Here is a 12,720-nt window from a genome sequence, read left to right as displayed (position 1 = left end):
CTTTCCCCCCTTCCCATTTCCTTTTCTTTCCTCTCCCACTCCCACAGTCGATCGAACCATGGAGAAGCCGTTTTTGTCCGTGTCGACGCGACGAGACTGCCACTCCAACACTTGGCCCGCGGCCAGCCTCACGCACGGCGGAGCCCGCCACGTCGCCGGCCTCACAGCACACAGTCATCCAGGCATGACAGAAATATCGGACCGAGCTACGCGAGTGAGTGACGAGGCAGAGGAAGCCTCCTCGCTTTCGAACCATCCCTTTCGCGGTTTATTCCGCCTCTCGTGCTTCTTCTCCCACCTTCTTCTTTTTCCGCAAGCAAGCCATATATACACGCATTATCTCTTCTTCTTCTTGTAGGTAGCAGCGCCTACCAAGCTCTTTTCCATCGGTGACCATTCCAGTCGTCCATCACATGGATCAAGACGAGCGCCAGCATCCAGAGCCGCCGGCCATGGAGAAGGAGCTCTCTGCCGACGCGCTAGCCTGCGACTACTGCAGCGGCCCACAGGCGGTCGTGTACTGCCGGGCCGACAGCGCCAGGCTCTGCCTGCCGTGCGACCGCCTCGTGCACGCCGCCAACGCGGTCTGCTCCCGCCACCTGCGCGCCCTGCTCTGCGCCGCATGCCGCGCAACCGGGGCCGTCTTCCGCCACGCTGGTACCGAATTCCTCTGCTCCAACTGCGACTTCGGGAGGAGCCGGGACGCCGAGCTGCCGCTGCACGACCGCTGCACAGTCCAGGGGTACACGGGACGACCCTCGGCGCACGACCTCGCCGCTCTTCTCGGGGTCCCCGACTTCGACAAGCCCTCGGCCGGCAAAGCCGACGACGGTTGGTGGGCCATCTGGGAGGAGCCCCAGGTGTTCCGCCTGGAGGATCTCATCGTGCCCACCACTTCTTGCCATGGCTTCCAGCCCCTCGTGACGCCGTCCTCGCCCAAGGTACATGACATGCTCGCTGTCTGCCAAAATTCTCCAGTTTTCTGCTCTTGCTCTGAATTCTCACACCTAGCTCTAACTCATCTGCAAAAGATCCACAACTCACCCGATGGAAAGACCAACGATGAGGTCATACGGCAGTTACGTGAGCTCGCCGAGGTCGACATGGGCAGCGGTCAGATAACACCTCGTGAGGAGGCAGAGCAAGCTGCTCATCAGTTGCCTTCCTGGACAGAGTCACAGCACACCACTGGAAATGGCGATTTCGGCATAGATAACAGCCACGAGGTTGCAACCATGCCAACCCCTGGTTATGAGGTACGTACTTCAGTCTATCTCACTAATTTCCCCATGCTGGACGGGTATACTACGAATCTAACCAGGATCATTTTTTCTCCCACTGCAATTACTCATCAACCAAGAAGAATTTTGGCTCAGGTGTTGAGTGTTGACTGAACTTGTATTTAGACAACTTGCGACATATCTATTCAAACGGCAGAGGTTAGAGAAATAGAGATATTCTGCACCATATGTGGCGAAGATATTCGCAGCAAGCTTTTCTATTAGGTCATAGCTATGTTGATGATGCATATATTCTTCAGTGTAGTGTCTAATTCTCTGGTATAACAGCTAAGAGAATTTCTAACCAATCCAATATATCTCCTTCGTGGAGTAAATTTGGCTTTTTACTCCACTAAGTTTGACCTAGCCGATCCCCTATATGGCTTACTAGGGTAAAATTTTTACTCCTTCCCTAGAAATCTGAGTATATTTACTCCATCGTTGCTCGGCCTAGTAAAATCGGTGCGTCTTCTCCTCGCCTCCTCTTCTCCCCCACAACGCCGCCGCCGCCCCCCCCCTCCCACCCCCGCCCTTCCCCGCCCCTCCGATGGCCGGACGTGGTGGCCGCGGACCCGCGCCACGACGCACGCGGGTCGTCCTCCGCGGGCTCTTCATCGAGCCATTGTCGCCAGTCGCCCGATCCGCCCGGCATCGCGCCCCTACGCCGGTTTGAGGACTTCCCCGTCTTCCCTCCGCCCTGGCGCCAACGATGAACTACCTCGGGGTCCAGCAGCGGCATTGGGGACGTGGGTGGCCGAAATCACGGATCTGGAGACCCACACCAAGTGGTGGCTCGGGACGTTCCACACGATCCAGCTCGTGGCCATGGAGTACGACCGCTGGCAGGTCCGCTTCCACGGCGCGGCGGCTCGGCTCAATTTCACTCGGGCACAAGTGTGGTCCACCTCGTCCCGCCGGAGCCGGGGGTGGTGAGCTCGACTATGGCACGGGAGGACCATGAGGTGAGGAAGCGCCTCGAGGCCAAGGCCGCCGACGAGGCCTACATGGAAGAGCTCCGCCCGGAGCACCTGTAGCTCGTGGAGGCAGAGCGGATGATCTTTGCCGACGCCGGCGGCGAGGTTATCGTTATCTCCTGCACCGACGAGGTCCAAGGCAGAGAGGTGGGCGGCGATGACGGAGAGATCGACGTCGACGAGTGGAGGAGTATCTTCCCCGACAACCCCGACGATGGTACAAGCCCGGACCCGGCTTGGGGCACACCGTACTTACCTGACTAGGAAGGATTGGCTCGACCTCCACTTCGACCGAAAGTAGTTTAGGTGCTTCAGTTTAGTTTAAATTTATGTTTTTATGTTCGGTTGTGCAAAACTATCTATGTTTATGTTTGAATGCATGCTACTTTCGGTTCAAATTGCTTTGAATTTGATTAAATTGAAGTTTACTCCATTAAGTTTAGGGGATCGGCTAGAAACGGCCAAAAATTAGTGTAGTAGTTTTACTCCCTTAACTTTTAGGGGATCGGCTAGAGATGGCCTAAAGGTTCTTAAAGATATAGAGACAACCAATATAAATCTCCGGTGGTTGTTATTTTCTTTCACACATAGTCCTAGCTTACTTGATGATCCATTACCATATTAGAGTGGTCGATTAACATGTCCGTTTATCTGTCTGGCAGAACGGCGGATGGAACAACAACGATTATCATGCCCTAAATGGTGCCTCCAAGACCGAGTACGAACAGAAGCAGGCTCCAGCAAGCTCAGCTGAAGCATGCTTGTCATCGTTTGTTCAGATGTCAGAACTTTGCCCCAGCATGAGCAATGGTAGCATGATGGACGATGGCCAGCAGGCAAATCCTGGTACTGGCATGCCAATGCAAGCTTTCCCCAAAAGAAGTGGCTTTGATGTTGTTGCTGGCCCTGACCGCGACATTGTCATTTCCCGCTATAAAGAAAAGAGGAGGACAAGAAGGTAAGCTTAGCATATGTTTTGCGTGTGAAATTTCTTCCCGAGTATCGGATTGGGTGCATTCAATGTTGATATCGCGTGCATAACCGTATTTCATTTCGCAGATTCGACAAACAGGTGCGATATGAGTCCCGCAAAGCTCGTGCGGACAGCAGGTTGAGGATCAAGGGGCGTTTTGCAAAGGCAAATCAGAGTTAAGCCTTGACTTTGCAGTATATTTTGCATCTTGGACAGAAGGAAGAACACTAATTAGGAGTGAGTGCAGATGATACATAAGCCGTGAACATTTTGGTTGCCTTCAGTTGGGCAGATGGTAGTTCATGTACAATCTGAATAATGTATGTTGCCAACATATGGGCTATATTAATGTTTTGAGGGGAGTTGTTCTTAGTCCAACCCTTGTATATAGCTTCCATCTATGAACTCTGTAAAAGTTAGTGCTACAGGCAAGTGAGAGTGACAGTATGCCATTTTGGCATGGTTTAGTGAATTTTGTCTCACCATTGGGTTTCGTTGAGTAAATCATTTTCATGAGTGGTCTATAGTAGTTACCAAATCCTTGGAGCAATTGCTGATGGACGTATTGTATTTTCACTGATCTACGGTTTGTCGAAATTGGAGAAAAAAAATCTGTAGTAAAACACAGGTCTTGATATACCAGGAATTATCTAAGGATGATAGAAATCGTGAATCATCTCGATCTACAGATGGAGTCGCCCCTATTCCGGCATACTCCCTCCGTTCTAAAATAGATGACCCAACTTTGTATTAAAGTTGGTATAAATTTGGGTCATCTATTTTGGAACGGAGGGAGTACTAGGTAAGAAATGTTGGCACCGGCCAGGCCGCAGGTAGCTCCTCACTGCTACCCTGGCCTCTCTCCTTGTCCTTGTTGCCGCGACCCGTGGCTGGAGAGGCGTCCAAGATCCCACCGGAGTCCAAGCCTTCACCCTTGAGCATATCCCGCCCAGGGCGGCCTGTCGGTGCTGCGCGGCAGCGATGTGCTGGCACTACCCTTCACGATCTCAAAAACGACATGACGATCACGGCGGTGTCGGGATTCGCCGCAGGGATGACCCTGCTTTTGCGCGACGGTGCTGGTGGGCCTGCTGAAGACAAGGCTGCCTAGCAATGGCCACCAAGGTTTTTGATTCCGAGCATGCAGCTTTTTCTTGTGGAGCATCGAAATACTCGGTTGCTGCGGTAACTGAAAAATACCGGACAAATTTTGGACGAAATTTAAAATATATTTTGATTGTTTTGCTAAAGCACATCTGATCTAGTTGTGCCACAAGTATTGCACATCTAAATTCTAGTAGTACTAGCTGAGTGCCCGTGCGTTGCCACGGAATATCACATTTTTATTCTTCGACGCCCAGTATGCTATCCATCTCTTAATATAACCCCGTCATGTAGAAATACAATGTGTATTGTCCCTTCTTTCCTCACCCTTGTATGTGCTTGGAATTTTCCGCAACTCCATCTACAATGTGTCGCTCACCATTTCCTATATAAGTTGTCAGGATTGTAACTATAAAATGCACCTTTTCCTTCTCCATTGCTCCAACTATCCACCCCTCACCTCTACCACTCCCACTATTGCAAAAATGTAATAGCAAAGAGAAGTTTCTTGTAGTAAATTTTTAAACATAGACTATATATTTCAATTACAGAACCGCAACTATTGCAAAATTATTTTAACTGCAAATTCTACATCATCATTTTCACATCGTATACTACAACATGTTAAATGAAGGTTAATCCTGAGAAGACTCGGCAGGCAACTGTAACACCCCTAGTGTCATGCTACAGTAACCCTCTGTGATTAAGCCTAATCTTTTGGCTAAAGAATGCTTAATCACATCTGTTCAATATCTCCTTTCAACTCCCATCTGAATTCAAATTCAAATCATAAGTGAAACTTGAAGTTGCACAAAAGTTGCTGGAAAAATGTTCATCATTTAGCAAATATTCCAATGCAATTTGATGTAATTAAAAACAACATCACTCCTATGCTAAAATGGACACTAACTTTTATAACAGTCCATTCCAGCAATTTAAAATGCAAATTCATTTATGAAAATTCCAAATGGATCTAAACCTCTCCCAAAAATAATTGTGGCAGTGCCTAAAAATGCACTGGACTTTTATGATCCAGTTTCACATTTTTCCTGAACCATTAAGGTCCCCAGATAAACTTTTTCCTCCTCTGGTAATTAAAGAAAAGAAAAAGAGAAGTAGAGGGGAGAGAGAGAAAGCCCTGCACCACTTGGGCTTCGGCCCACCCGAGCCAACTGGCCCAGCAGGCCGACCGACCCCCCCCCCCACCGGTCGCTCCCTCCCCTTCCTGTTCCTCTGCTCCGTGTCGCTACAGGGGCAAGGTCGACCCCGACCACCTCGCCGGCCTCACCGGGAGAGGATAAGGGCGACGCCTCAGGCTCCCCTCATCTCCCCTCACCCACTCACTCTCCCTGGACGCCCCCTCTCCCCTCTCTCCCTCTGGCCTCGCCCCCTTCTCCAGATCCACCTCGCCCCGACGCACTGTCGCCGCCGCGTTGCTGCGCCACCGCGTCCACCGGGCCCTCCTCGCCGCCCCGATGTGTCCACGAGCCCCGCAGCCGTCTGCTGCTTCGTCTGCACCAACAACCTCAAGGCGGGAGCCACCCCAGCGCCGGATCCGTCTTCCTCCTGGACCGCCGTCGCCGCCGCTTTCGACTCCGGCCACGGCCACTGCGCTCCTGTTACTCGCCGGGCCTTCGTGCGCCCACCCAGTGAGCTCCTCCCCCTCTCCCTTCCCTCACGTAGGCCGCCTCCCTCTCTAGCTCGCTCGCCGCAACCGCCGTAGCTCACCGTCGCCCTGCTCCATCACCGTCGTGGCCACCGCTGCCGTGGCCCCCGTCCGAGCCCTCCATCGTGCTCCTGGTGTTCCCAGGAGCCCGGCCAGCCCTTCCTCTCGCCCTCTCGTGCCCCCTAGCCCATTCCCGACGTGACTCCGAACGCCTCCGCCGCCCGTGCTCGCCGCCGATGGTTATTCCGGCCGTCCCCGGGCGAGCCACCACCACCACCCGACACGGCGTCGTGTGCGCGTTCGAACGGTGCCAACCGCACGCGAAACGGCCGCCCCTAGCGCGTTTCCGACGAGGCCCGAGCGGCTCCGCCGCGTTCTAACGTCGCCGGCGGCGAGACGCCGGCCGCCGCCGACGTGGCTGGGCGGGCCCGACCCCTGGCTCACTGCCAGTGGGCCTTAGGGGCCACGTTGACTGGGTTGACCCAGTCAACACGCTGACATGGCGGTACAGTGCCACTGACGAACCGGCCCCACCGCTTAAATAATAACTAAAATGATTTTTATAATTAAAAGTAATTAGTTTAACTAATTAGCCACTAACATGTGGGGCCCATCCGCTAATTAACCTCAGTTTAGTTTAAAATAAGCTCTGTTAAGTAACAGAGGCTGACAGGTGGGTCCCCCGTGTCAGTTTTGACCAGTCATATTCCTTTTCTGTTTTTTTAATAGTTTCTGAAAATGCTTTAATCTTTGAAAATGCATAGAAAATAAACCGTAACTCGGATGAAAATGTTTTCTATATGAAAGTTGCTCAGAAAAATCCAACGAATCCGAATATGCGGTCCGTTCATCTGTCACATGCCCCTAGCATGCTGAACATGGAACTTTCCCCCTCCGGTCATCTGTCTGACACAGGTCCGGAACCGGGAATACATTCTCGGTTGAATTCTCCCTTCACCTATATCGTGTAGCCATACGTTAGGTCACTCCCGGCAAAACATATTGCCATGTTACGCTTTGTGATGCTATGTCTGCTTTATATTTACTGTTTCTTCCCCCTCTTCTCTCCGGTAGACCCTCGAGACCGATGCCGCCCCTGTGATCGACTACGTCGACGACGACCCCTCCTTGCCAGAGCAACCAGGCAAGCCCCCCCTTTGATCATCCCGATATCGCCCATTCCTTTCTCTCATGCTTGCATTAGATTTTGCTACTGTTATTGTATGCTCCTATTCTGATGCATAGCCTGCTTTTGTACCCGTTATTGTACCTTACCTGCTTATCCTAATCTGCTTAGTATAGGTTGGTTAGTGATCCATCAGTGACCCCCACCTTGTCCTTGTTGCCCCTGCTTCATCATTGAAGACCCGATCAACGGGATTGAAGACCAGGCCCCGGCACCGCACATCACTTTCCCCTTAGTTGCTCGACACTGCTGGGTTACTATCGAGTGCCGAGGGTGAGACCTCTACAGCACTTCTGATGTTAACCTGTAGTGTAGCTATTCGGTCGTGGTCATCGAGGGTGATTTCCTCCTTAACCACTTCCGATACGGCTCTGTCGTGCAACCCCTCAAGTGTGAACCTCGAGGGTGATTCCTCTACGTTCACCTTGATGATTACATTGAGTGGAACCCACCGGGGGTGATTCCTTGGGTTTTCCTCTTGATGTTTGGACACACGGATACTTGGACTTTACAACTGTTACTTGGAAAGTGATGTGGAGACGGGTTGACCTGGAAGGTGCCCGTGAGATAATTACGAGGCGTGGCCGGGCATTCTTAGCCCTTGCCGCAAGTCCTCGAGACGGGGCAACGGGGTCACCTCTTTCGTGAGTCTCTGCTTGTTACCGCGCGTTCCTAATCCACTACGATTTGGATATTTGATCCGAGGGGCCTCTGGCCTGATAGCACTAACCATCACGTGGGCATAGTATGGGCGTTCTGCGTCGTATACATCAGCCAAAGCTTAATAGACGTCAGCGACTGAGTGGCGCGCGCCGGGTTGGACTGCGCAAGCGCCTGCCTTGTTGAAGGAGGTAGCTAGGTCTGCTCACCGGCCGCGTACGCAACGTGCAGGAGTTTCCGGGGAGATGGCCCATGACCCCTGGGGGCATAGGTTTAGTCCGGCGTGCTGACCTCTCTATTAAGTCTAGGTCGGGTTGCGGCGTATTGTTTGGCCGAGGCCGGGCATGACCCAGGAAAGTGTGTCCGGCCGGAGTTAATCGAGCGTGGTGGGTAAGTTGGTGCACCCCTGCAGGGAACAAAACATCTATCGATAGCCTGTCCTACGGTAACGGACACTTGGAGTTGTATCCCGATCGATACAACTAGAACTGGATACTTGTGATGAGAACTGGATGGTGATGAGGATTTGATTGTGATGATAACTGGATAGTATGGCTCTGGGATTGCTTTCTCGCAGGGAGTCGAGAAAGGATCTCTGGCCGAGGTTGATAACACTACTACCGCTTTACTTTATGCTACTCTACTCCCTCTTGTTTGCTGCAAGATGGTGGTTTCCAGAAGATGCTAGTCTTCGATAGGACTAGACCTTCTCTCTATTCTGGCATTTCTGCAGCCCAGTCCACATATACAGCCTTCCTTTGATAATGTTGCATATGTAGTGTAGATCCTTGCTTGCGAGTACTTTGGATGAGTACTCACGGTTGCTTTGCTCCCCCTTTTCCCCCTTCTTCTTCTTTCTGGTTGTTGCAACCAGATGGTGAAGTCCAGGAGCCAGATGCCACCTTTGACGACTGCTGCTACCCCGAGGGTGCCTACTACCACGTGACGGACGCCGACGACCAAGAGTAGTTAGGAGGCTCCCAGGCAGGAGGCCTTGCCTTTTCGATCGTAGATGCTTTTGTGCTAGCCTTCTTAAGGCAAACTTGTTTAACTCATGTCTGTGCTCAGATATTGTTGCTTCCGCTGACTCGTTTGTATTCAAGCTGATGTATTCGAGCCCTCGGGGCCCCTGGCTTGTAATATAAAGCTTGTATTATTTTAATTTGTGTCTAGAGTTGTGTTGTGATATCTTCCCGTGAGTCCTTGATCTTGATCGTACACATTTGCGTGTATGATTAGTGTACGATTGAATCGAGGGCGTAACAAGTTGGTATCAGAGCCGACTGCCTGTAGGTAGCCCCCTTTCCAACTCCTTGGCCGAAGTCAAGTCTAGTCACTACAAAACTTTTACTAACATGGCTGTGTGTCTTACGGGCCCACGTCGCCATTTGGGTGGTATTAGGATCTTTTATTCCTCGTCTATACTCTGGGACTCTAATCTCTCGTCTATTCGGGTTAAACATTTTACTGACTCTGACATTAGGTTCTCGTACCCACTTCCTCCCGGAGAGCCCCGACATTACCGATGATCGCTTGCTTCGCCAGAAGTTTCTGCAGATATTGCTCGAGGTTTCTCGAGACCCTGTGCCTACTGCCTTGCAGTTCCTGACCACAGATAATCCCCGTAAATAACATCCTTGCCGCTTGTACCTTCATACCCAGTTGCCCCTATTATTACAAGATGTACTCTCCGTTGTTTCGAGAATCCTTTATGCCTTCTGCTTTGCGGCTTCTTTTTGCACTACGGATGATTCACTGAACCCGTTTATCCCCAGTTGTTCATGTGTTTCACAAATTCTTTGGAATACTATTCGATCTACCGATAATCCTTAGTAGCCTATTGCTCCTGTTCTTCCTTATCGTCTTACATTATGGTTAATTCCATATGTCTAGCAATATTCTTTAAAATTCTTTGTGATTGTCATTCTATTCCTATGGATTCAACGTGTGAGCGAATACTCGCAATCATCAATTTATCCTTGGAAATTTCCTTTCCGGCTCCGACATTGCTCCGGATATGAGCTGGTTCTTTCCCAATCAAGGTTTGGCCGGGTGCATCTCTAAGTCTATTCAACTTACTCATCTTTTGATCAGAGCCTCTGCTTCTGATCCTTCGTCTTGAAATCATAATTCCTTTGTACCCAAGCATCGAATCATTCAGACGTTTCTATAAGCCAATGCCTTTGCATCCCCTTCTTCATCTGATAGATTACCGATAATCACATCAACTCTGTCGAGAATCACCAGATCCATTGCTGGGTTGTTATCCGACTGTGTCCTTCACATCCAAATTCTTGTGAGTTTTTCCATGATACATAATATCTTCGGTATATTGTATCATCTGCTTTGACTTCGATACTCTGCTTTCAAACTTGTATCTTTTGCTTGGTTGATGGTTCTATTGATTAAAAAAAAAATGCCCCGATGGGTTTAACTTATGCCTTCCGTAATCCGAGGAACCCGAGAGTTCTCACGAGTCTTACTCTTCTGGTACTTCGCCAGATAAATCCTCTGCACTACATTTTCTTTGAAAAACGAGGAGTGAATGAAAGGTTATGCATTGAAGAAGTGGGAGTCGACCTTGAACTCTTGTGTTCATGCCCATGGACCCGATGTAGAACTTATCGTGGAAGCTACTCGTAAAAATGATTACCCCTTGTTATAAGTTCATCTTGTATCGGTGGTTTGATCATTCTTAACCGTGGTTCCGACCATAGTTTCTTCTTAATTCCATTTCCCGGACAAGTTAAAATACTTGTCTCCTGCAAGTCATTTCACCTGTCCAACCTCTAATTTGATCTACCTTCAAGTATTGCCTCATGTTATGTCGAGAATAACAAAGAACTATGTTCCTTCCTATGAGTCTTCTTCTAGTATTGCTACTCATCGATTTCAAATTTCCCTCTGGTTCTGAGTTGTTAGTCACTCGAGAACACCGATAAGTGAATCGCTTCTGCACTCCGATTCAATAACTCGAAGTAATTTTCATTGCTTACGAGTTTAATAATCCTTCAAGTCATTCCTAGCCTGACCGGCAATATCATTAGCATGCTAAATTTTAACTGTGCTACCTGGTCCTTCTTCCTGGAGCACAATTTTCGACGATGAGCTAAGCCTACGTCGATTTTCCTCATCATATCGTTTCGCCTCAAGGATGATTCGAGTTGATTTCGAATCCTTGGTTCTAGTAGCCTTTCACTTCATCCTTCCTTTTCTGCTCGATGACATCTTCATAGAGTCTCTCGACAAAATTTGTCGTGATCACCGTCAACACTTTGTTTTCTTCAGAGATGACAATTGAATTCATGGTGAGAAATACCATCCGTGACCTTCGATGATTTGAGTTATCATTGACAACCCCCCTTGTCTTCTTTCCAACACATGTTTGATCACGCCTTGGTTAAACCTTGGACTCCTTGCTATTCCTGCAATTGTTCCTTGTGTATTTCTTGTGATCTTCAACTCCAACCCTTACTTGTAACACCATGTTAATACTACCTCGAAGCATGACCGAGGTATTCCGAATATCAACAGGAACATTGGAAGCACATTGTCAAATGTTTCTTGATCTATTATCCAAACACCGTTGTATGGGTAATATCATGATTCTTCCTTCGCCCCCTTTATCTAAATGCTTTTGAACTTGCTGTCTTATCATGGATATCATGCTCTGCTTGTCCTTGGGAAGGATATACCCCGGAAATATGTGTTTAAACACATTTTCCTTTCCTTTGTCTTGTTTAACCTTCTTGTGATCTATATGATATAAGCAGAAATAATTCTCTGCTTATAGAACACCCCGATGTACAACCTTGCCAGTGAGACCCTGTTACTAATGTTGCTGACATTCCGGTAACCACCGATGGACGAGAACTTTGCCTATTGGTCCGCCTCGTCTTAACGAGCAGGAAAATGGTTCTCTTCGTCCCTCGCCCTTGGTACCAACGTGGTTGCCAACATAACTGACAGGCTATCCCCTGACATGCCTTGCTACCATGACCGTGCAATATGTCAACGCCCTTCCTACTTTAGAACCACAAGGTGGGCCCATAACCCACAGTTCCACAGGATCGAAACCTGACTCTCCTGTACAACCTTCATTCCGAAATATTCTTGGCACCCGGCTTCGTATGTAATACACGAGCTAACCTCCTCACCATGTTTCATTTCGGTATCAGAGGCAGCATTATTCTTCTTTGCTCTGAACCTCTTCATCACCTATTTTAGGCATCAACTGGATGCCTACCTGGTTAAAACTTGTTGAATCTCCGTGTAGCACTCTCGATACGTCCTGGTGCTTCTAAAATCTCCTTCCTTGAGATAACTACCGGATGTTGATCCTTTCAGACATTCGTCCTTATAGCTTCCCCCTTACTCCACCTCTTAAAATCTCGGGACGAGATTTCTTGTAGTGGAGGAGATTTGTAACACCCCTAGTGTCATGCTACAGTAACCCTCTGTGATTAAGCCTAATCTTTTGGCTAAAGAATGCTTAATCACATCTGTTCAATATCTCTTTTCAACTCCCATCTGAATTCAAATTCAAATCATAAGTGAAACTTGAAGTTGCACAAAAGTTGCTGGAAAAATGTTCATCATTTAGCAAATATTCCAATGCAATTTGATGTAATTAAAAACAACATCACTCCTATGCTAAAATGGACACTAACTTTTATAACAGTCCATTCCAGCAATTTAAAATGCAAATTCATTTATGAAAATTCCAAATGGATCTAAACCTCTCCCAAAAATAATTGTGGCAGTGCCTAAAAATGCACTGGACTTTTATGATCCAGTTTCACATTTTTCCTGAACCATTAAGGTCCCCAGATAAACCTTTTCCTCCTCTGGTAATTAAAGAAAAGAAAAAGAGAAGT

General features: G+C 48.8%; 1 protein-coding gene across 1 annotated transcript; it reads left to right on the top strand.

The window, feature by feature from the left end:
• The first annotated feature begins 269 nt into the window (after positions 1-269).
• Positions 270-3,712, top strand: LOC123091991 (zinc finger protein CONSTANS-LIKE 13). Its single transcript, XM_044513627.1, has 4 exons — positions 270-941; positions 1,032-1,256; positions 2,917-3,212; positions 3,314-3,712. The coding sequence occupies exons 1-4, from the start codon at positions 414-416 to the stop codon at positions 3,405-3,407; spliced, it is 1,143 nt and encodes a 380-aa protein (XP_044369562.1). The 5' UTR covers positions 270-413; the 3' UTR covers positions 3,408-3,712.
• The last annotated feature ends 9,008 nt before the right edge of the window (positions 3,713-12,720 follow it).

The sequence above is a fragment of the Triticum aestivum genome, chromosome 4B (genome assembly GCF_018294505.1).
Source record: "Triticum aestivum cultivar Chinese Spring chromosome 4B, IWGSC CS RefSeq v2.1, whole genome shotgun sequence".
In the NCBI taxonomy this organism is placed as follows: domain Eukaryota; kingdom Viridiplantae; phylum Streptophyta; class Magnoliopsida; order Poales; family Poaceae; genus Triticum; species Triticum aestivum.
Note: the sequence above shows the minus strand (reverse complement) of the source record. Positions and strands in the feature narration are given on the sequence as shown.